General features: G+C 38.8%; 1 protein-coding gene across 1 annotated transcript in view; it reads right to left on the bottom strand.

Moving 5' to 3' along the window:
• The window catches only part of LOC140717080 (uncharacterized), an 82982-nt gene that overhangs the window by 17635 nt on the left and 43081 nt on the right, over positions 1-22266 (bottom strand). The window contains exons 10-12 of the mRNA XM_073030258.1: positions 15310-15524; positions 5057-5105; positions 2126-2532 (exon numbers count right to left, since the gene is read on the bottom strand). Of these exons, the coding sequence (XP_072886359.1) occupies positions 2126-2532; positions 5057-5105; positions 15310-15524 (671 nt within the window). The remainder of the gene's footprint in view (positions 1-2125; positions 2533-5056; positions 5106-15309; positions 15525-22266) is intronic.

The following is a 22266-nucleotide window of genomic DNA, read 5'->3' as shown; positions in this document are numbered from 1 at the left end:
AAATGAAATACATTTTCAGTTGAATTTTTAAAAAATTTAAAAAAGTGATTGAGAATGAGAATTTCTACATCAACTATTTACTTTTAAGAAATGGGCAGCGTGTCTGACAAATATACTGTCACAAAGCCACACAACATGGAAATGAGCCCCTGAACTCATGTCTATGCCAGGTCATTACCTTCCTATCTTTACTAAACCTATTTCCTAGCATCCAGCCCGTACCATTCAGCACCATGATGTCTCCAGTGCCTATCGAAATACCTCTTTGCTATGATTGTACTTGCCTCTATCTTCCTCTCAGGTGGTGTGTTCCAGATTTCGGGTTAAAGTTCTTCCTCAAATTTTTTATCCCTGTTCTTAAATCAATGCCCTCACACCTCTCCAAAGATTATAAGTTCTTCATACGAGCTATAGTCTTTTAACTTTGTGTACCCATACCAGCTACCTAGTCCTTCAGCCCACCCTTAAAAAAGCAAACCTAGCCTATTCTGTCTGACAATATCCCAATGAACCTCCTTTGCACCTTCTCCAGTACAATCACACACTTCCTTAGTTGTGGGAATCAGACCCGTGTACAGTAATCCGTGTACAGTGTTGGTGGGAAGACCCAGGGATTTGAAACTGTTAAATGTTGTTCAAAGGAAGCATTGTAAATATTGATTTGTTAGAATCGTCCTGAAATAACTTCGATGCTTGGCACATAAAATGTTGTATATTGCTGGGTCAAGCAGATCAATTGCTTCAAAAGGGTCTCTCTCTTTCTCTCTCCTCTCTCTCTTGTGACTCCAAAAGTTTTCAGCTTATTTGTGATATTTTATCAAATAAAGAGACTGCTTCATACCAACCAGTACTTCCCTCTGGTGACGATATTCACGCAATATTTGGTGTCAGGAGAGGGATACCTTCTTGCGACCCATTATGTGGGCCAGCAATCTCAGCAGTTGAAGTGGGTGAGTAATTTTAAAATTGGCACTCACACTTGGACCTGTTCAGGTCAGTGGTTATGGAATCGCTAGTAATCATGAACACGACGAAGAGCTGAACTGGTCGATGTTTAAGTCAGGCAAGGTCAGGTCAAGAACCCTGGAGACCCAAGTCAGCCCTCAACTGTGATCACAATCATTCATAAACCCTTCACTCCCAGGGAGAAAGGATGCAATTTATCAGAGTTGCCCTCACTGAAATTTGCATGTGGCAATTGAGAGCAGAAGCAACAGAAATTACAAGTGTACAGAAAGCCGTGAACAGCACGTTAAAGTGGAATGAGATGAGTTCCGTGTAATAAAGGCTGATTGCTGGTCATTTCAAGTTATTTAACACATGTGCTAACCCCAGATATCACTAACAAGCCCTCTGCCTTTCATACACAAATACAGTGCTTGAGGATTTCACCTATGAATGACATTTTATGATCTCTTCTTACCCTCTCTGTTTCCCCAACACTTTTCTTATTCTTTGAAAAGCCTCCCATCTACTCTGTACTTGCCCAAACTTTCTTCTTATTGCCATTTAGCACCACAGGTTCAACTTCACAAGATCAACATTTAACTCTTCCTTCCTTTTCTGAATCATTCTGTTGCAATTTTGGGAGAAAACCCAACTACTAACATCAATCACAAAGTTCCTGACTCCCACAGCTATTTTAATAATTCTTCACCTACCCTGTCTCCCATAAGGACTGTATTCCATTCTCCGAGTTCCTCTGAATCCATCATATTTGCTCTGGTGATGTCACGTGAACTTCAACATATTTTGCTTTTATGAAAGGGAGTTTTTAAGGAACTTTTCATGACAGTACCAATGAATATCAGCCAATAAAGTTTTTGCCTAAAATCACCTTTGAAGCTTTTTTTGAAAACATAAGTCACTAGAATCAGTCTGATCTGGGGCTTTGGTTATCTCCTGCTTTCAAAACCTCCAAGTAATTGTAAAGTCATGGTGAGAAATGTAGTGCCTCACATAGTCTGAATTGAGGGGGTGGAGTATGAACATGAATGCAATCAAATAATTTCTTAGAGTATTTCTCATATACACAATACCACATCAGTCTCCCCGTGCTGAAGACAACCTTATTGTCTAGTATAGGCTGCAGACAACTGGACTTTGGAAAAAAAAACTTTGTTACCTTTCCATTATAACTTGGCTGCAAAGAATTTAAACTGCTTGTTTTTGTCGCTTCTAATCGCTTGTCAGTATATCCCATGTGGGCTCTGGTTAATTTTGATTGCGTTTCTGAACTCTTATTGCCTGTAATTTCTGTATTGGTGTGCTCAGTAAAGCTGGCTGATGCTCTATTTTGTTGATCACAAGATGATGTTTCTTGGTGTGGCATTTGGCTGGTGGAAGGCATTCTCGATTTGAGACAGCTGACACTATCGTCTTTAGGGATACTTCTACTGCTTAGCTTATTGTTTTTAATCAGAATTTCATCTGAAAATGTTACTCTCAATCTTTCCCTGGATCGATTACAAACATTCTTCCCCGCAGAACAGAAAGAGGATCGGACTGGTGATTGATAATTTCTGTAATCATCTGAAAGGCAAATATGTTACAAAATAGCTGTGTGGTAAGAAAACATACTTTGTTGAACGTCTAACTCCTGAGAATGATTAAATAGTTTCATTGGATATTTATCTTTAATATTGTTACTTGTCTTTAAAAATGTAAACAAAATTGCAAAGGAATAATGTGTTTAACTCTGAAACTTAATTACTTTTTCTGGTAAATGACCATCACAAATAATAACGTAATTTCTGTTGTGTACATAATATTTCAACAATGTTTGAGTGACCTTGTACAATCATTGTTTATTTAACCATTGCTGTTCATTTAAACATTTAATTTATTTGAAAAAATATACAGACCTCATCACGCTGCATGATATTCGCACGCCTCACTCAAAGTGAATTTGAAGTTACCCTGTATTTTTGGATTCCATGTTTTTCCTTGAATGAGTTTAATGTGTCAAAAATACAAAAGATAGAAACTTCCCTTTGGACTTGGAAACTATTCAATGCAACAGAACTGAAGCGAGGTGAGGCAGTGGGCCGATCACTGAGGGCAAGGAAGGACTGAAGTTCGATCAAATTAAGCTCTATGCCAAATCAGAAAGGTCAGGTACTGGCCTCATCAAGGCGGCTGGATATCGGATCCTGGATCCACATCGAAGCAACAGAACCTGATGTTTGGATGATGATTTAGTGTCCGGGTTGAATAGTGTCCAGATTGGAAAAGTCAGGGTGCAGGACCGGAGACAAGGGACGGGTCGGTTCAGCTTGCTGTTCTGCTCTGTGTTGAAGCAAGGCTTGATAGACAGGCTCTCGTTGTGGACTTCAGTTCAGAATGCTATTTGCTCACATTTACTGTTTGCATGATTTCCTTTTATCTCTCTACAGTCGGTGTTTGACAGTCTTAATTTTTTTTTTGGGGTGTCCTTACTTTCATGGCTGCCTGTTAAGAGATGAATCTCAAGGTTGAATAATGTATACGCACTTTGACAGTGCAAATGTACCAAATGTACAGTCAGTGTCACATGGACATTCTATTAAAATCATTGGAAGTGATACTATTCCTGCACTATTTACTCAGACCCTTCATTACTTTCACATCTTTTGCTCATGGGGGCAGAGGGTAGATACTCAGTTATAAGGGATCTTGTACTTTACAGGCCTGAATGTTGGGACTCCAAGTATTACAGAGGTTCTTTTTCATTTACGAGGTGCAGGTTCGACATTATTGTTTAACATCCATTTATTTCTGTCAATGAGGATAACACTACTTTGTTTATATATTCACATTCGAGAAGAGATAACCTTGAATTCATATTTCTGGATGATGTATATGGCACATCAGTGGCCATGGACTAAATTTTTTGGAATCCTTATTCAATGAAGTGGAAAAAGTACTTAAGGCACAGGAATTAAAAACACTTCCACAAAGTGAGCAGTAAGATCCGCTAGTACTTGCTTTGTTTTTCACGTTTCTTCCTCGCCTCATCCTCATCCTTTTCCAGAAGATGTTGTACGGAGACATTCCATGGAGTTTGCACAAGCTCTAGTGAAGAAACATCTGACAGCACTTTGATGGTTGCTTCTATAATTGCCGAGAGGCCTTGGTTTAAATGTGTCCTTTAGACTGTCGGTGTTGGCGTGTAGCCTAGTGGATAAGACATCGGTCTGGTGATCAGAAGGTCATTGGTTCGAGCCTCAGCTGAGGCGGCATGTTGTGTCTTGAGCAAGACACTTAACAACACATTGCTCTGCGATGACACGGGTCCAAGCTGCTTGGGTCCTTCCCTTGGACAACATCGGTGGCGTGGATAAGACTGTCAGAAACCTTTTCAGAAGAAAGGAGTTATGAATTCAGGGACAGCATTTGGCTACAAGGAGCCATATAAGCTGCTTCAGTATGGTGACTGAAATATGATGGCACACGACTATTTCTGAATGAGTCTTGACAATGTGGTGCAAGGCTTCGTCAAGGAGGATATTATTATATATCATAAGCATATTTGCGACTGTTGGTGAAGTGACATCAGCACTGGACTTCGAGGCGAATGTTCCCGGGTTTCAACCTGGGTGGCACGATTTCCATCCCGGCTGGGTTGAGTGTCGTGCTAGCAATTTACCCTCGTAAAAAGAAGACAAATGCTAAGGAAACAGCAAACAACGTCACCCAATGTGCCACAAGGCATGAGAAGGAACAACAACAACATATGCACATTTGCAAATACCAGAGAATTTTTTGGGAGATATTAGGTATTATTTGTAGATGCATAAATGGATAGCAGTTTTAGTAATTTAGCTCCTAGTTTACACATTGTCAATGGCACACTCCAGACATAAGCATTTGACCTGTAACGGACAGGCAGATCCCAGTGACCATTTCTTTATTGAATATATTTGCCTCCGGTGTGCTTCATATCTCGACTGAATGAAGAAAGGAACATTGCTCCTGGGTGTTCCTGCAGAGTTAACCCTCTAGCTGCCAATAAGAATTCAAGCTGTACCTAGGCTAATGTACAGGCATATTTAAATATAAATCTTGAAGGCTTTACCTTCACTGGGATGAATCTGATTTTGTTCACTTCTTAAATATTCAGTTTCCTACAAGAAAAGATAATTTTATTATAAGAATACTGTTCCAGTATCACATTACAAAAGAACATCTGACAAATGTATTAAAATTAATAATGTTCCCGTTATTAAATACACACAAATAGTCCCAGCTACACTGTATGTTGGCTTGATTCAGAGAGCCCCAGAGAGAAATCATTCAAAATTTGTTCTGCTTGAATGCATTCATGTAATTTTTAAATGTAGAGGTAGATGCAAGTAAAACAGACTAATTAATTAAACTGGATAGAAAACACAATTGATGGAAAACATGAAACAAAACTTGACAGAGGCTGAAGGGCAGCTGATGTGTGGCACCTGTTGTAGTGATACAGCTACCTGATACAGTTAGGAAAGGGAATTCACTGAGATATATCCATGAAACTGGAACATTCTAGGTCTGGATTTGGGCAGAGGGATAGGAATGCAACTTAGAATCATATGGTACCCTTGGATAATAGCCTATTTCTCTATTATAGTCTCTTGGGGTGTGAACAAAGTCCAGAGGGAAAAGGGGCAATCTAATTATAGATGGCACCCAGCTAGAGACAGTGAAAGGGACAGTAGTTAGGGGCAGAGCTACAATGACGAGGAGTGTTGTGTGCCCACTGTCTGAATTAAGTCTGTTGGGTATTAAGTTCGGAAGCCATGTAGCAGCTATATAAAACCTTGGTCAAGTTACATTTGGCGTTTTGAGTGCCATTCTGATTGATGAAACTCAGCTCATACGGAAAACTGAGGAAGTGATTGGTAGGAAGTACAGGGAGTTAGTCCACCCCAAGGTTGCAGGAGGCAGGTAACTGGGTTACTGTAGGAGGAAGGGAAATGGGCAGCCAGTGTAAAGTATGACTGTGACCATTCCCTCAAAAGTAAATATACCACTTTGGATAATGTTGAGAGGGACAAGCTGCAAGAGTGGAACTGCAGCAACCTGGTCTCTGGCACTGTGGATCAGAAGAGGTGAACAGGACTGCAGCAGTGCTAGGAGATTCCATAGTTAAAGAGGAATAGAAATGAGATTCTGTAGACGGGATAGAGAAATCTAGATGGTATGTTAACTTCCAGGTGCCAAGGTCCAGGACGTATCAGATTGGATCAATGGGAAGGATTACGCTTGAACCTGAGAGGGAGCAATATTCTTACAGGCAGCTTTGCTGGAGCTGCTCAGGTGGGATCAACTAATTTGGCAGGAGGATGGGAACCAGTCATAGGGCTGAGGATGGGGCAGTTAGTTTACAAACAGAGGCAGAGTGCAGTGAGACTGAGAGCAAGGAGAGCTTGAGGATGGGGCAAAATTACAGGTAATGGAATGAGTTGTAATGTAAAATCAAGCCAAAATCAAAACGGATGATCACATTGTATTGAGAGGTCAGGCCTGCAGGCCGATGGTGTGGAGGGGGAGTGCTATGGTGAGAAAAAAATTAAATAAAATCAAGAGAAAGAAGTGACGAAGGATGGGAAAGTGTAGAATCATGGGTAGAGCAAAAAAATTGCAAAGGCTTTTAAAAACCAACAGAAAGTGACTAAAAAGTGATAAAGAAAGAAAAGATAGCACACAAAAGTAAGCTAGCCAATTAAATTAAAGAGGACCAAACAAAGTTCCTTCAGATATTTTAAGTGTAAAACAGGCGACAAAAGAATTCAGAACGCTGGGAAGTGATGCTGGGCAGGTGGTAATGGGATACAAGAAAATGGCAGATGATCTGATTAAGCAGTTTGCATCAAGTTTCACTGTGGAAGATATCAGTAGTCTGCCAGAAATTAGAGATTTTCAAATGGCGTTAAGTATGTGAAATTGCCATTTCTAAGGAGAAGGTGCTTGATAAACTGAAGGGTCTGAAGGAAGACAAGGAACCTGGAGAAAGGATCTGCACCCCACGGTTCTGAAAAAGGTGGTTGGAGAGACTGTGGAGGCATTACTAACGATCTTTCAAAAAGCAAAGTATTCCGGCATGGTTCCAGAGGAATGGCAAATTGCAAATGTCATTCTACTCTTCAAGAAGGGCAAGAAAAAGAAGAAAGTAAATTATACCGCAGCTAGTCTGACATAAGATGTTGGGAAGATAAAATTAAAAATGGACATAAAATTAAAGTCTTTGGTGCACAGGGACTTTAGAGACCCTTCATAGGATTTCCTAAAGGTTCACTTTCAGGTTGAGTCGGTGGTGAGGAAGGCAAATGTGGCGTTATCATTCTCTTCGAGACTTCTAGAATATAAAAACAAGGATGTAATGTTCAGGCTTTATAAGACACTGGTGATGTCTCACTTGGAGTACGGTGAACAGTGTTCAGCTGTGCTGACATTGGTGAGGGTTCAAGGGAGGTTCATAACAATGATTCTGGGTTTGAAATGGTTATCAAATGAGGACTGTTTGGTGGTTCTGGGTCTGTACTCATTGGAATTCAAAAGAAATGAGAGGAAATCTCATTGAAAACTGTCAAATGCTGAAGGACCTTGATAGAGTGGATGTGGAGAGGATGTTTCCTATGGTGGGAGAATTAAAGACAAGAGAGAGAACACAGCCTCAGAAGGATGTCCATTTAGAACAGAGAAGAGGAGGAATTTCTTTTCCATAGAGTGGTTAATCAGTGGAATTCTTTGCCAAGTCATTGGGCGTATACAAAGCAGATATTGGCAGATTATTGATTAGTCTGGGCATAAAAGGATATGGAGAGAGGACATGAGATTGGTGTTGAGAGGGAATTGAATCGGATATGATGATATGGTGGAGCAGACCCGATGGGCCAAATGGCCTAATTTGCTCCATTATCTGATGGTCTTGTGATTTGATTGAAGTTTTCAAGATATTAAGATCATCTAATCTGCAGGGTTTATTAAGAAACTATTTCCACTCAGGACAGGGACTGAAAATTAGAATTTGTGCTTTCAGACCAAGATAAGGAAATATTTCTCAGTGAGAAAGATGGTTGAGATCTGGAACCATCTTCCACATAGAAAATGTTTTCCGGTCAAAGGTTAACACATTTTAGTTAACCAGAGTTAATAAGGGATACTGGTCAAGAGCACATTTATACAGTAGAGTTAGTTCACAGATCAGTTAAAATATCATTAAATGGTGAACAACACTGTCAAATTGAATGGCCATTTCCTCCTCCTGTGTTTCTATATTAAACTCCTTTAATTGTGTCTCCTTACTCAGGCTTTCATCCACCTTTCTTTTCATTCATGTCAGCATTATATTCCTTTAAAACACCTTTGACTCTGTTAAAAATGTGATAAAAAGCCACGTTATTCTTGCATGCAAGTATACACACAGTGGCTACTTTATTAGGTATATCCTGTACCAAAGAAATGGCCACTGAGTGTATGTTTGTGGTCTTGTGCTGTTGTAGCCCGTCCACTTCAAAGTATAACATCAAAGTGCCCTTCTGCATCCCACTGTTCTAATGTGTGGTTATTTGAGTTCCTGTCACCCTCCTGTCAGCCTGAAGCAGTCAGGCCCTACTCCTCTGACCGCACTCATTTTTGAGCACAGTATTGCCGCTCACAATTGATGGCCAAAAGCTTGATCAAAGGGATGGGATTAAAGCAGTCTTATGATGATCACCCCTTTCACTGTACACTTGGGAGAATATTGCGCATGAAAATCTGAGGAGATCAGTAGTTTCCGAGATATTTAAACCATTCTGTCTGGCAACAACAATCACTCCAAAGTCACTTAAATCACATTTCTTGCCCATTTTGATGTTTAGCTTAACAACTGAACCTGTTGACCACGTCTGCATGATTTAATGCATATAGTTGCAGCAACGTGATTGGCTGATAAGATATTTACTTTAGCGAGCAGCTGTACAGTTCACCTAATAAAGTGGCCACCAAATGTATTTTTAAAATCAAGCTGATTTCTGTGATCTGGAATACACTGTATAAAAGGATGATAAAAATCCATTAAAATTAAAAGTTTGATTAAATCTCTTTAATTGAACCCCATTGTCTCATTTCATCATGTTACCAACTACACAAAGGAGAAGATACTAAGCTCGATGTGAGGAAAAGTTTTCTGAGATTCAAAGCACAGTCAAAGAATGTATAAATTATACACCTTGAAATTTATAGGCAGTCACAAAGTAAGAAATTCAAATAACCCAATAAAAAGACCAGGAAGCACTACACAGGGAAAAAGAAAGGGGGGAAAATCACATTGGGCAAACAGTAGAAAATTGAAGCAGTAGGAAAAATAAAAAGCTTATAGCATATTTATCCTTTTTAATATTTTTTATTTGAGTTTTTAAGATAATTACATAGAATAGAATAGTGGAAAAATAATATATATATATCAGCCCACCCCCTCTCCCCTTAACCCTTCCCCCCTTAACATCCCTATCTGAAAAGGAAAGGAAAGGAAAGGAAAAGAAGAAGAGAAAGAGAGAAAGAAAGACAGACTGCCTGGATATCAGAAGATCCCCACATGCTCCGTGGAATTCAAAATAGCTTTAATATATGTATTTTTTTCTTTCCCCAGATGACTAATAACTTTATCTTCAGAGCACTTATATATTTAATCCTATCTTTTGTAAGTAAGGTCACCAAATTTTCAGAAATATGTCATATTTATTTCTTAAATTTTAAGTAATTTTTTCAAGTGGAATGCAGCTAAAAATTTCATTATTCCAATGATCCATACTTAAGTATGAATCTGATTTCCAAGTAACTGCAATAGTCTTTTTGGCTACTGCCAATGCAATTTTTATAAATTCTTTCTGATATTTGTTCATTTTAGGTTTCGGTTTTAACCCTTCAATATCACCTAATAAAAATAATATTGAATTATGTGGAAGTTGTGTTCCAATAAGACTCTTAAATTTATCCAAAAAGGTTGAATTTTAGCACAAGACCAAGTGGAGTGTAAAAAAGTACCAATATCTTGATTATATCGAAAACATTGATCAGATAAATTTGGATTTCATCTACAAACCCTATTTCCAAAAAAGTTGGGATATTTTCCAAAATGCAATAAAAACAAAAATCTGTGATATGTTAATTCACATGAACCTTTATTTAACTGACAAATGTACAAAGAAAAGATTTTCAATAGTTTTACTGACCAACTTAATTGTATTTTGTAAATATACACAAATTTAGAATTTGATGGCTGCAACATACTCAACAAAAGTTGGGACAGAGGCATGTTTACCATTGTGTTACATCACCTTTCCTTTTAATAACACTTTTTAATCGTTTTGGAACTGAGGATACTAATTGTAGTAGATTTGCAATTGGAAATTTTGTCCATTCTTGCTTGATATAAGACTTCAGCTGCTCAACAGTCCGTGGTCTCCGTTGTCTGATTCTCCTCTTCATGATGCGCCATACATTTTCAATAGGAGATAGATCTGGACTGGTAGCAGGCCAGTCAAGCACACGCACTCTGTGTCTACAAAGCCACGCTGTTGTAGCCCGTGCAGAATGTGGTCTGGCACTGTCCTGCTGAAATAAGCATGGACGTCCCGGGAAGAGACGTCGCCTTGATGGCAACATATGTCTCTTTAAAATCCTAATATACGCCTCAGTGTCAATGGTACCTTCACATACATGCAACTCAACCCATGCCGTGGGCACTGATGCACCCCCGTACCATCACAGATGCTGGCTTTTGCACCTTTCGCTGATAACAATCAGGATGGTCGTTTTCATCTTTGGCACGGAGAACTTGACGCTCGTTTTTTCCGAAAACTAGCTGAAATGTGGACTCATCTGACCACAGCACATGGTTCCACAGTCTTTCGGTCCATCTGAGATGAGATTGGGCCCAGAGAACTCGCTGGCGTTTCTGCATAGAGTTGATGTATGGCTTCCTCCTTGCGTAATACAGTTTCAAGTTGCATTTCTGGATGCAGCGACAGACTGTGTTAAGTGACAATGGTTTTCCGAAGTACTCCCAAGCCCAGGTGGCTATAATTGTCACAGCAGCATGCCGGTTTCTTAGGCAGTGCCGCCTGAGGGCTTGAAGATCACGCACATTCAACAGTGGTTTCCGACCTTGCCCTTTACGCACTGAGATGTCTCTGAATTCTCTGAATCTTTTCACAATATTATGTACTGTAGATGTTGAAAGACCTAAATTCTCTGCAGTCTTGCGTTGGGAAATGTTCCTTTTGAACTGACTATCAATTCTCTCACAAATTTTGGCACAAAGGGGTGAGCCACGACCCATCCTTGCTTGCAAAGACTGAGCTTTTGATGGACGCTACTATTATACCCAGTCATGATACCTCACCTGCTACCAATTAACCTGCTTAATGTGGAGTCTTCCAAATCGGTGTTACTTGAATATTCTGTGCACTTTTCAATCTTATTTTAACTCTGTCCCAACTTTTGTTGAGTGTGTTGCAGCCATCAAATTCTAAATTTGTGTATATTTACAAAATACAATTAAGTTGGTCAGTAAAACTATTGAAAATCTTTTCTTTGTACTTTTGTCAGTTAAATAAAGGTTCACGTGAATTAACATATCACAGATTTTTGTTTTTATTGCATTTTGGAAAATATCCCAACTTTTCTGGAAATGAGGTTTGTATTTATTTTTTGTGGTGTAATATATAATTGATGTAAAAATTGTATTGTACTAATCTAAGTTGGACATTTATTGTATTTATCATACTATCAAGACATAGTCTTGACCAACTTGCTTCATCAATTTTAATATTCAAATCAGTTTCCCATTTTTGCCTTGACTTTATGAATTCCTGGTTTAATTGTCTGTTTTTGAATGAAATTATACATACAAGTAATTTTTTAAATTTTTCCTTTTTGAATTAAAGTTTCCATTTCATTAGGTTTCAGCATTAATATTGTTTGACCCAGTTTATCTCTTAAATAAGCCCTTAATTGAAAATAACAAAAAAGAGTGTTATTTGATAATTTATATTTATTCTTTAATTGATCAAACGACATCAATATACCTCCTTCAAAACAATCTCCTATATATCTAATCCCTTTTTTGAAACCAGTTATATAAATTTGGTTATCCATTGTTAAAGGAATGAGTCTATTTTGAATTAGAGGTCTCTTTGCTAATAAAGATTTCTTCATCTCATCATCAACATTTGTCTTGTTCCATAAATCAATCAAATGTTTTAATAACAGGGATTCTTTCTTTTCCAATATCCATTTAGATTCCCATTTATATATGGGAATCTGGTATATTTTCTCTGATCTTATCTAACTCTATTCCAATCCATGCCGGTTTATCTTGATCAAAAAAAATGCAATAAATCTAAGTTGATTTGCTTTATAATAATTCTTAAAGTTTGGGAGTTGTAACCCTCAAAGGTCAAATCTACATGTCAATTTTTCCAACGATATTCTTGATATCTTACCTTTCCAAAGAAACTTCCTCACACTTTATTCAACTCTTGAATAAAATCAGTAATCAGTAATGAAAATTTCTATCCACCTAACATATTCTCATTTCAAGATCAAAAACTCCTTAAATCACTGGTAGAAGGATATCTTAGTCATTTCCTGTTAAAACATCGCATCTATGGTTCATTCAAAATATTAATGAACCTGTTGTACACAGCAATCAGAATAGCTCCTCACTCCTACACCTTATTCTCGTTATATGCGGGGGACACGTTCCTCATAGTTGATGCACAATGTGAAAACTCATAATGTGAATAATTATTTAATTGGAGAAAATAGGGATGTATTCTGGACGGCTTCCTAAATCTGTTTTATCTGTAATTTATTCACATTTTCATACCAATACAAAACAAAAGCAGTACCACAAGGCAACGTTCGTATTTCATCAGTTTAAGGTAATATTCAACATAATAAATCATAGAAAGTTAACATACTAGGGTGTACAGTACTCACCAACAGTGGCAGGTGTGTTGGTATCGGGAGATGAGTGGTTGTGCAGTGGTATTGGGCAGCTTTACATGGATGAGGTGGATGGTTGTGTGTCTTCGTGATCATCAAGGACAGCAAGGGGTGAAGGAAGACTCACAGAACTCTCAGTACTGCCAGCAGCAGGAGATGACACTGGTTTGAAGAAAGTGGTGAGGGTTGTTTGCTTGGCATCACTTTGTTTTTCAACATAAATTTGCTTGTAGGGAAGGAGGATTGACTGCAGGAAATTACTGAAATGCTGACTCCATTCTAACCTTGGGTCAATGTCCATTGCCATTTGTGCCAAGTGTTCCGCAGCCTTAAAAAAATTCTGCCAGTTGCTTCACCGTAAAATCTTTCACCTGCAACTTGACACTTTCCTCTTCATCGTTATCACCTTCAGTCTGAGTTAAACTGGAAGGTCATCCACACTTAATTCTTCAGCATGAGAATCCAGGAGTTCTACCACGTCAGCAGTCTCGAGATCTGAGAATCCTGCCCCACCAATTTTACAGCTCAGGCCCACACAATCCTGGACAGCTGCAGTGAAGGCAGGAAACCCCTTGAGGGTGTGCACACACTCCGCCCAAATTGAATTCCACACTCCATTGAGAGTGGAATACCTGACCTCTTTCCAGGATTCATCAATGTCATTGATGGCATGTCTGATGTTGAAGGACTTCCACCATTCCCTCACCGATGGTAAACTCCCGGGATTTTAAAAAATCATCTGTTGCTTGAAGCATCTGAGAGATAGTTTGCCATAAAAAATATGTATATCTATCCTTTGCTGCCTTGAAACCTGACACAGTTTTTTATCCTTACTTATGTAAGTGCGCTTCAGCATACACTTCCAAAAAAGCCTGGTCTCGTCTGCATTAAACACCTGCTTTGTTGTGATGTCTAACTCAGCTATCATAGCCTGCAACTGCACAGGGTAGTGTTCAGCAGCTTCGTGGTCACCACGCATAGCTAAGTTGTGAAGCCTGTGACAACTAACAAACTTAGAAAACCATCCCCTACTTGCATTAAATCTAACACAATCACTTAACACTTCCTCACTAGCCTCTGAACAAGGGCGACCATAAATTTACAATGCTTTCACACAAACATGATCAGAACTAGGTGTTGTTTTTTTCTTTCTTTCATGCTCAATGTGCAAACGCAACATTTTCTCCATTTTTGTCATAATCAGGTTACGTACTTTGGTAACAGTCATTGAAGACACTTGTGACGAATCAATCACTGCACTTCTTATATTCTCAGCATTTTTCTTTATGTTTCTGATCGTGGACTCACCCAGGCCGAAGTAGCGTCCCAGAGCTGTGTTACCTTCACCTGACACCACCCTGTTTATAATTTCCAACTTTTTATCAAGTGTTAAAGCGGTTCTCTGCCACTTGGTTGATGGCCCAGGACTTGACTTAGGACGCTTAGGAGGCATAGTTAAATATTTCAAGCACAAAATTACTGCAGCATAGGTAAAAACAACAGAAGTTTAAGAGCGCAAGATTGCACATCCACACGTTATCAAAACCAACGCTAAACTGGCGGGAGTGAGACTGTGGGGCGTGCACACGTGACTTGTATTGGCGGGAAAGCAGTGCTCCTCACATAACTGTGAGTTCTGGATGCATATATGGAGAAGTTGGTAGAAATAGGTTTCTCACATAACTGTGAATCTGCATTGTCTGAAGATGCATGTAACGAGCATAGGTGTACTAAAACACCCCTTTCCCTAGTTCTAACACCAAACATAATTGTGACTCTGCTTACATGCTCACAAAATATAAATTTTACCCAACAGCAAACATTTTAAGTACAATATATTCAATATCAATATAAAGTAACAAACTGATGCATAAAATTCATGGCTGAAAACTGACCAAGCTTAGTTATGGGTTCTGAAGAACTGAAAACAAAATGATAACATGTACTCTTTTAAGCCTGTTCTGTGAAATTCCAATATTTCCTGTTTTCACAAAAGGGAGTTAAAGGAAATTGTCATGATGTCAAAATGTGCCAATGAAAATCAGACAATCAATTTTTTGCCTAAGCTCACCTTTGGAGTTTTGCTGGAAACGTAAATCAGTAAAATCAGCTTTACCTGGGGTGCCGGTTATCTTCCAGAGGCAACACCTCCAAATTGTTGTGAATTCGTGGTGCGACATGTAGTGCCCCATGTAGGTTCGATCAAGGGGGTGGGGTATGATTAAGAATACAATCAACCAATATTTGCAAAATATTTCCCATATTCACAATACCACATCAGTCTCCCAATACTAGAGACAACTGAACACTGGAAAAAATTAACTTGGTTAAATGAACCGTGTTTGTTACCTTTCTATCAGTAAAGCTTCTCTTTGAACAAGTTGTATGAAGGGATGTTAAAGAGTTGCTGGGTGTTAATAATTGTCGATCAACAAGGCGGTGAACAGTTGATGTTCCATTATGCGATATTTGTCTAGTAGAAAGCATTCCTGATCTGCGAATGCTGGTACTATCATCCTCATCGATACTTCTACAGCTCCTATATTTTGTAGTTGTTTTCACATCTGGACAGATTAAGAAAATGAAAAATGGGAAATGATCAGTATTTTGGCATAAACAGATAATTTTATCATTCCACATTTAAAATAGAATATTCAGTTTATGTTCATAAACATTGTAGCTCTCAGTTACCCTTTCTTAAATTTGGTGAGATTATTTGCTGGATATTCAAATTTCCTCTGCAATAACAAAACCTGTGAGAATCCATTTATTTTTTTCATCTGAAAATGTTATTCTCAATACCTCAACGGAATAATTGCAAACATACTTCCCAACAGAATGTAGAGGACCAGACTGCTGATTAAAGCGATCGCAACACAGACCTCTGTGGAACACCACGAGTCACTGGCAGCCAAACCAGAAAGGACTCCCTTTATTCCCACTTTGCCTCTTGCCAATTCGCCACTGTTTTATCCATGCTAGTGTCACTTACGAAACAGAAAGCAGTCTGCAATCAATAATGGTTTTGCTTCTAAATGTCCTGCTTACTTTCACAATAACAACAAAACTAATTTTAATGGTTTGGTTGGAGCTGTTAAACTTCGAAACAAATTGTCTGCAATTAAGCCCAATGCACTTCATAAAATTGACACTGTTTTCTCATTGGCCATTTCATTTGCTTTAAAGTACTATTGAATTAGCTTGGTATACAAAATCCAGTTATCCGTTTTGTAATCAAACCTGTCTAGCTTTCCAATGTAGCCAATTCTGTTTTTATTTATGATCATTATCACCCAGTACTCATTGTGTTTGAACCTGTGTATTCTTTCATTTGCTGCCTTTTTTTGAACTTGACAGTCTATGCGCGTGCTGGGCCACATTATTTACTCATTGTTCCTCACTTTGTTTTGTTTTTAGTTTGTCCATCTCGCCGTGCTTCAACTGATCAGTAGCACTTTGCCTGTTGCCTATCAGCCACTGCTTTATTTACACCAGGTATTTTTCCTGTAATACCACGGGCTCTGAACTTGTTAAGCAGCCTCATATGTGCCACCTTGTCAAAGGCCTTCTTAAAATCCAAGTATACAACATTAACTGATTCTCATTTGTCTATCCTGCTTGTTATTTCTTCAAAGAATGCCAACAGATTTGTCAGGCAAGATTTATCCTTGATGGAATCATGCTGAATATGGCCGACTTCATCATGTGCTTCCAGTATCCCGAAAACACATCCTTAGCAATCAACTCAAACATCTTCCCAAGCACTGAGGTCAGACGAACTGCCCCATAATTTCCTTTCTTCTTCCTCTCTCCACTATTTGGCAGTCTTCCGGAACCATTCCATCATCGAGTGACTCTTAGAAGATCATTACTCTTGCCTCCGCAGACTCTTCAGCCACCTCTTTCAAAAGACTGCGTGCAGACCATCAGGTCCAGGTCTCGTACAATATCTACTTTCAGGCCTTTCAGTTTCTCAGCAACTTCGCCCGAGTAAAGGCAACATCACACACTTCTGACTGCTGATACACTCAGACTTCCACCATACTACAAGTGTCTTTCACAGTGAAGAATGGTGCAAAATACTTAATTTTTAATTTTGGCTGCCTTTTACATTGCATCTCATCCTGATGATAGCAAGTTTGCCCTGTCATTAGCTCCATCTAACAAGGAGTCTCACTACACACTGCCTCTGTTTGTAAACCAACTATCTCTTTCTCAGCACTATCATTCCAGTTACCATCCCTGTACCAAATAAGTTTAAACCCTCCCGAACAAGTCTAGCAAACTTGCCCACAGGATATTGGTACCCTTGGGTTCAGGTGTACACATCGAAACTTCGCCAGAAGTGATCCCAATGATCCAAAAATCTGAAGCCTTGCCCCAACAGCAATTCCTCAGCCTCGTATTTACCTGCTAAATCATCGTATTCTTCTGCTTACTGGCGTATAGGACAGGCAGCGATCCAGAGATAACTATGCTGGATGTCCTCTTTTTAGATTTCTATCTCAATCCCCAAAATCTCTCTTCAGAAACTCCTCACCTTGTCAACCCATGTCACTGGAGCCAATATGTACCAAGACTTATGTAATCTATGTAACATATCGATTATAATAATTACATTATAATTTGAGTGCTATGTTCAATTTACAGTGAATAGATCAGAATCTATCAAATATGATTTGTTGCCTGCAATTTTGTTGTTACAATCTGTCATCGATATGGATAAACTTGCTTGTTGAGAGTCCGCATGGTATTCAGCAAGGACCTGCAAGGCACCATGCCAACATAATCTGGTCATAAGGACTGCAAAACAAAAGTCTGCGAGGACTTCCGGTAAGATGGCGATTGCTTAGCTGCTCCGAACTTTTGTTCCGTTACTGTCGCTATCTTTGCACTAAATGTCTCCATTTTTTAAACCTTAGGAACTTTTTCGGTTTCTTTTACTTGCCTGTGAACACATCTACCTTACAATGTCTAGCAAGAGTTCTAAATCCGGGAGAAAGGAAGTTCTGGCTCTGTCGGCTGAGACCCGCGCTGCGCTCAAACAACTCCGAGACGATATTTTAAAGGAATTTAGAACCGCTTTCAAACTGCTGGAAGCCAAACTGGATCGGATCAACGATAGAGTGGACAAACACTTATCTCGCATTGATTCGACTTCTGAAGATTTAGAAAGTCGTGTTCGATACTTGGAGACTGTCTGTTCCAGCCTAGAGGAAAAATGTAACAAACTCCTTTCCAAAATGGTGGATCTTGAAAATCGCAGCAGATGCTGTAATCTTCGAATTCTTGGGTTGCCAGAGGCCACCGAACAGGGATCAACCATGAAGTTTTTCGCCGGGTTTCTCTGTGAGATATTCGGGAAAGATTTGCTTCTGAACCCGCCTGAGCTCGAAAGGGCACACAGGGTCTACGATCCCCCCGGAATTCTGGGCTTCCGCCCGCGACCGGTAATTTTGTGCTTTCATCAATACCAGGTAAAACACCGTCTGATTATGGAGGCACGTCGTAGAGGTACTTTTACTTTCCAAAATACAATCATTCGCTTTGTGGAAGATTTTGCACCCCAGACCTTAAAGATGCGCGCTGAGTTTAAAGGCATAATGAAAGTGCTTTTTGATCGTGGTTTTAAACCCTCTCTTCGCACTCCTGCCGATTTACGAATCAAGCTTAATACTGGAAAATATAAGTGGTTTAAGTCAGTGAAGGAGGCTGAAGCATTTGTGGCAAGTCTTCTGGCTATCCAGTCATCTTCGGAACCCGATTGGACCTCCTAAAATGGTGGATAAGTACTTCTCGTAGTAAAATTACTTTTTCTGGACTCAGACTTTACTTGAATCACTCAGACATTATTCATTGAAACTCTAAGGGCTGTTGACAATCTCTCCCTGGATTTGGTGTGTCTTTTTTAAATAGACATTCTGTGCTTAATGTTTCCCTATGGATGTTTAAATAGTACTTGTGTAATCTATTTTATTCTTGTATAACTTTATCTATAGAGTTCTACAACTGACTCTAACTTGTTTTGGAGGTTTGAAGTCTTTATTGAAGGCCTCCCTGTTTGTTGGTTCACAGTTTAATTGCTGATTTATTTTTTCTTTTTTTAAAATTTATTATTTTCTTTTTTTTTCTTCACCTTTTTTTTAATCTCTGATTTTTTTTCTCCTCTCTGTAAATGGTTGATAAGTACTCTTCTTGAATTTATAATTTTCCCCTTCCTCCCCCTTTTTTTTCCCTTTCTCTTACTTAATTCTTCTATAATTTTTTGCGGGTAGGTTAGTTTTGGTTTTCTTCCGATTTTTTCTGTATTAAGTTTTATATTTCTGCAGAAGATGTTCCAATTTGTAGTTATGTTTTCTAGTGCATAAACTAGTTACTATTTGCTATAGTATTTATACGGAACTGCTGTTAATGACACAGATCTGGAAGTGAAATGTGGGTTAATTTCTTTGGTAGAGCTAGCTGCTTTTTTTGGTAGCCATCTAGTTTTGGGTTGTGTGGGTGGGGTGGCTTTTCCAGTTCCAACATCACTCACTATATTTATTGTTTTTCTTTATTGCTCAGGACATGTTTATGTTTTGATTTTACGAATCTATGTTTACATTTCTGCTCCCAGACTGCTATTGTATTGCTTGACTTTTTATATGCCTGCTGCCTTTTATGCATTAGTAATTGATAATGGCTAGTGCACTTAAATTCGTGAGCTGGAATGTAAAGGGATTGAATCACCCTGTTAAAAGGAGGAAGGTATTCTCACATATTAAACAACTCAAAGCTGACATTGCTTTCCTTCAAGAAACTCATATTCGTTGTTTTGATAACTCCCGGCTTCTGTCAAAGTGGGCGGGTCAGCATTTTCATTCATCCTTTGCCACTAAAGCTAGGGGAGTCTCCATTCTTATTAACTCAAATATTCCTTTTGAACTCCATAATAAAATATCTGATACAAATGGCCGTTTTATTATTGTTTCTGGTAAACTATATAACACTAAAGTTGCACTAGCAAACCTGTATGCCCCCAACTTTGATGATGTTAACTTTTTTGAACGTTTTTTTTCCCTCACTACCAGACTTAAACTCATACTCTCTTATACTGGGTGGTGACTTCAACTGTTGGTTAGATCCTAATCTGGATCGATCGTCCTCTGTTACCAGATCACCTACTAAATCTGCCTTAGCTATCCAATCGTTTCTCTCTAATTTTGGTATCTCTGATATATGGCGTTTCCTTCATCCTACTGAGAGAGATTATTCTTTTTTCTCACATGTTCACCATACCTTCACTAGAATTGACTATTTCTTACTCGATAACCAACTTATTCCATTTGCCCACTCTTGTGACTATCAGAGTATACTGATTTCTGACCACGCCCCAATTACTCTCTCTCTGAACTTTCCTGGTCTCCCTCAGAGGAATAAACACTGGCGGTTTGATTCAACTTTATTATCGGATGATGATTTTTAAAAATTTATTAAGGATCAGATAACCTTTTATTTTAACACTAATGAAAGTGGCACCTGAAGTACCATCCCAGATTGACTGGGATGCCATGAAAGCATATCTGAGGGGTCAAATAATCTCTTACACAGCAAATCTCAACAGAAGATCCTGTGCAGATCGATTAGACCTCATTAACCAGATTAAAGAATTGGATCAACTATATGCTCAAACTAAGAACCCTGAACTATACAAGAAGCGCGTTGAACTCCAAACTAAATTTAATCTTCTGTCTACTCAACCTGTCGAACGCCAACTTCTCGAAAGCAAGAGTCGCTTTTACATTCATGGGGATAAGTCTGGTAAATTTCTAGCCAATCAGCTGAGGTGTTCCAAAGCCAAACAACATATTACAAAGATCCGGAAGGAGAACGGAGACTTTACATCGGATCATTTAGAAATTAATGACGCATTTAAAAAATTTTATTCTCGGCTTTATTCCTCTGAATCTTTGAATGACAATATCTCTGTTGATCAATTTTTAAAGAATCTGAATATTCCTTCACTTTTATCTGATTTTAAAGCCAAACTTAATGCGCCTATATCATCAGAAGAAATATCTTTTGCAATTTCTGCACTGTCCTCAGAGAAATCTCCTGGACCTGATGGGTTCCCTGTAGAATTTTATAAATCATTCTCTTCACTTCTTTCTCCTCAGTTACTTTCAGTATTATCTGACTCGTTTAATTACGGCAAATTGCCACCCTCTTTCAATGAGGCATCTATTATTCTTCTATTAAAAAAGGGCAAAGACCCAACAGAGTGTTCCTCGTATAGGCCGATTTCTTTGCTCAATGTTGATGTAAAGATCTTAGCTAAAGTTTTGGCTCAAAGATTAGAAACCATTATTCCCTCCATTATCTCCGATGACCAATCAGGTTTTATTAAAAACCGTCTCCCTTTTTTTAACATTCGGTGTTTATTTAGTATCTTATACTCACCTCCAACTGGGATTCCTGAATGTGTTATTTCCCTCGATGCGGAGAAAGCATTTGATCGTATAGAGTGGAACTACCTTTTTGCAGTCTTAGAAAAATTTGACCTCGGTCAAAGTTTCATCTCTTGGATCAAATTGCTGTACCTGTGTCCTACTGCTTCTGTTTTAACTAATTTTCAGAAATCCCAGGTATTTAATCTCAAACGTGGCACCCGTCAGGGATGCCCCTTAAGTCCCTTTCTCTTTGATTTGGCTATAGAACCTTTGGCGATAGCATTTCGAAATTGTCCTGAATTGACCGGGATTTGGAGAGGGGGTGTTGAGCATAAAGTTTCTCTTTATGCTGATGACTTATTACCGTAGATTCCGGATTATAAGCCGCTACTTTTTTCCCACATTTTGAACAGCTTTGAACTCTGCGGCCTTTAATCCAGAGCGGCTAATACATGGTTTTTTTTCATGCCGCCTCGTAAACATTTTGCCTCGTAACAGTAGACCAATAAAATTGATGAGTAGTTCACAGAGGTCCAATGAAATTGTACGATAAATCAAGCGCACTTTCACAATTAAATTATTGTAAATCAGTCATTTGTACTCACCCTCATCAACATGGAAAACACTCGAAGAAAAGCATTGTGCTGCCTTTATGGCAGTTACTTAGTTTATAATATTTTCGCTTAGTAATTCATTTGTTAGTTAAAGTTAGAAGTGTTTTAACTATATTTGTTTTCTGTACTACATCCCGGGATGCTATGACGTCACACCCGGTTTCGCCGCGTCTTGTGGGATACCGGTTTGCGATATATGGGAAGGTGGGGGCATTACGCGAGCGCGTCAGACCCGAGCACATCAGACCCGATTAGACCCGATC

This window comes from Hemitrygon akajei, chromosome 27, assembly GCF_048418815.1.
Source record: "Hemitrygon akajei chromosome 27, sHemAka1.3, whole genome shotgun sequence".
Classification (NCBI taxonomy): domain Eukaryota; kingdom Metazoa; phylum Chordata; class Chondrichthyes; order Myliobatiformes; family Dasyatidae; genus Hemitrygon; species Hemitrygon akajei.
The sequence above is the reverse complement of the archived record's forward strand: the minus strand, read 5'-3'. Positions and strand labels throughout refer to the sequence as shown.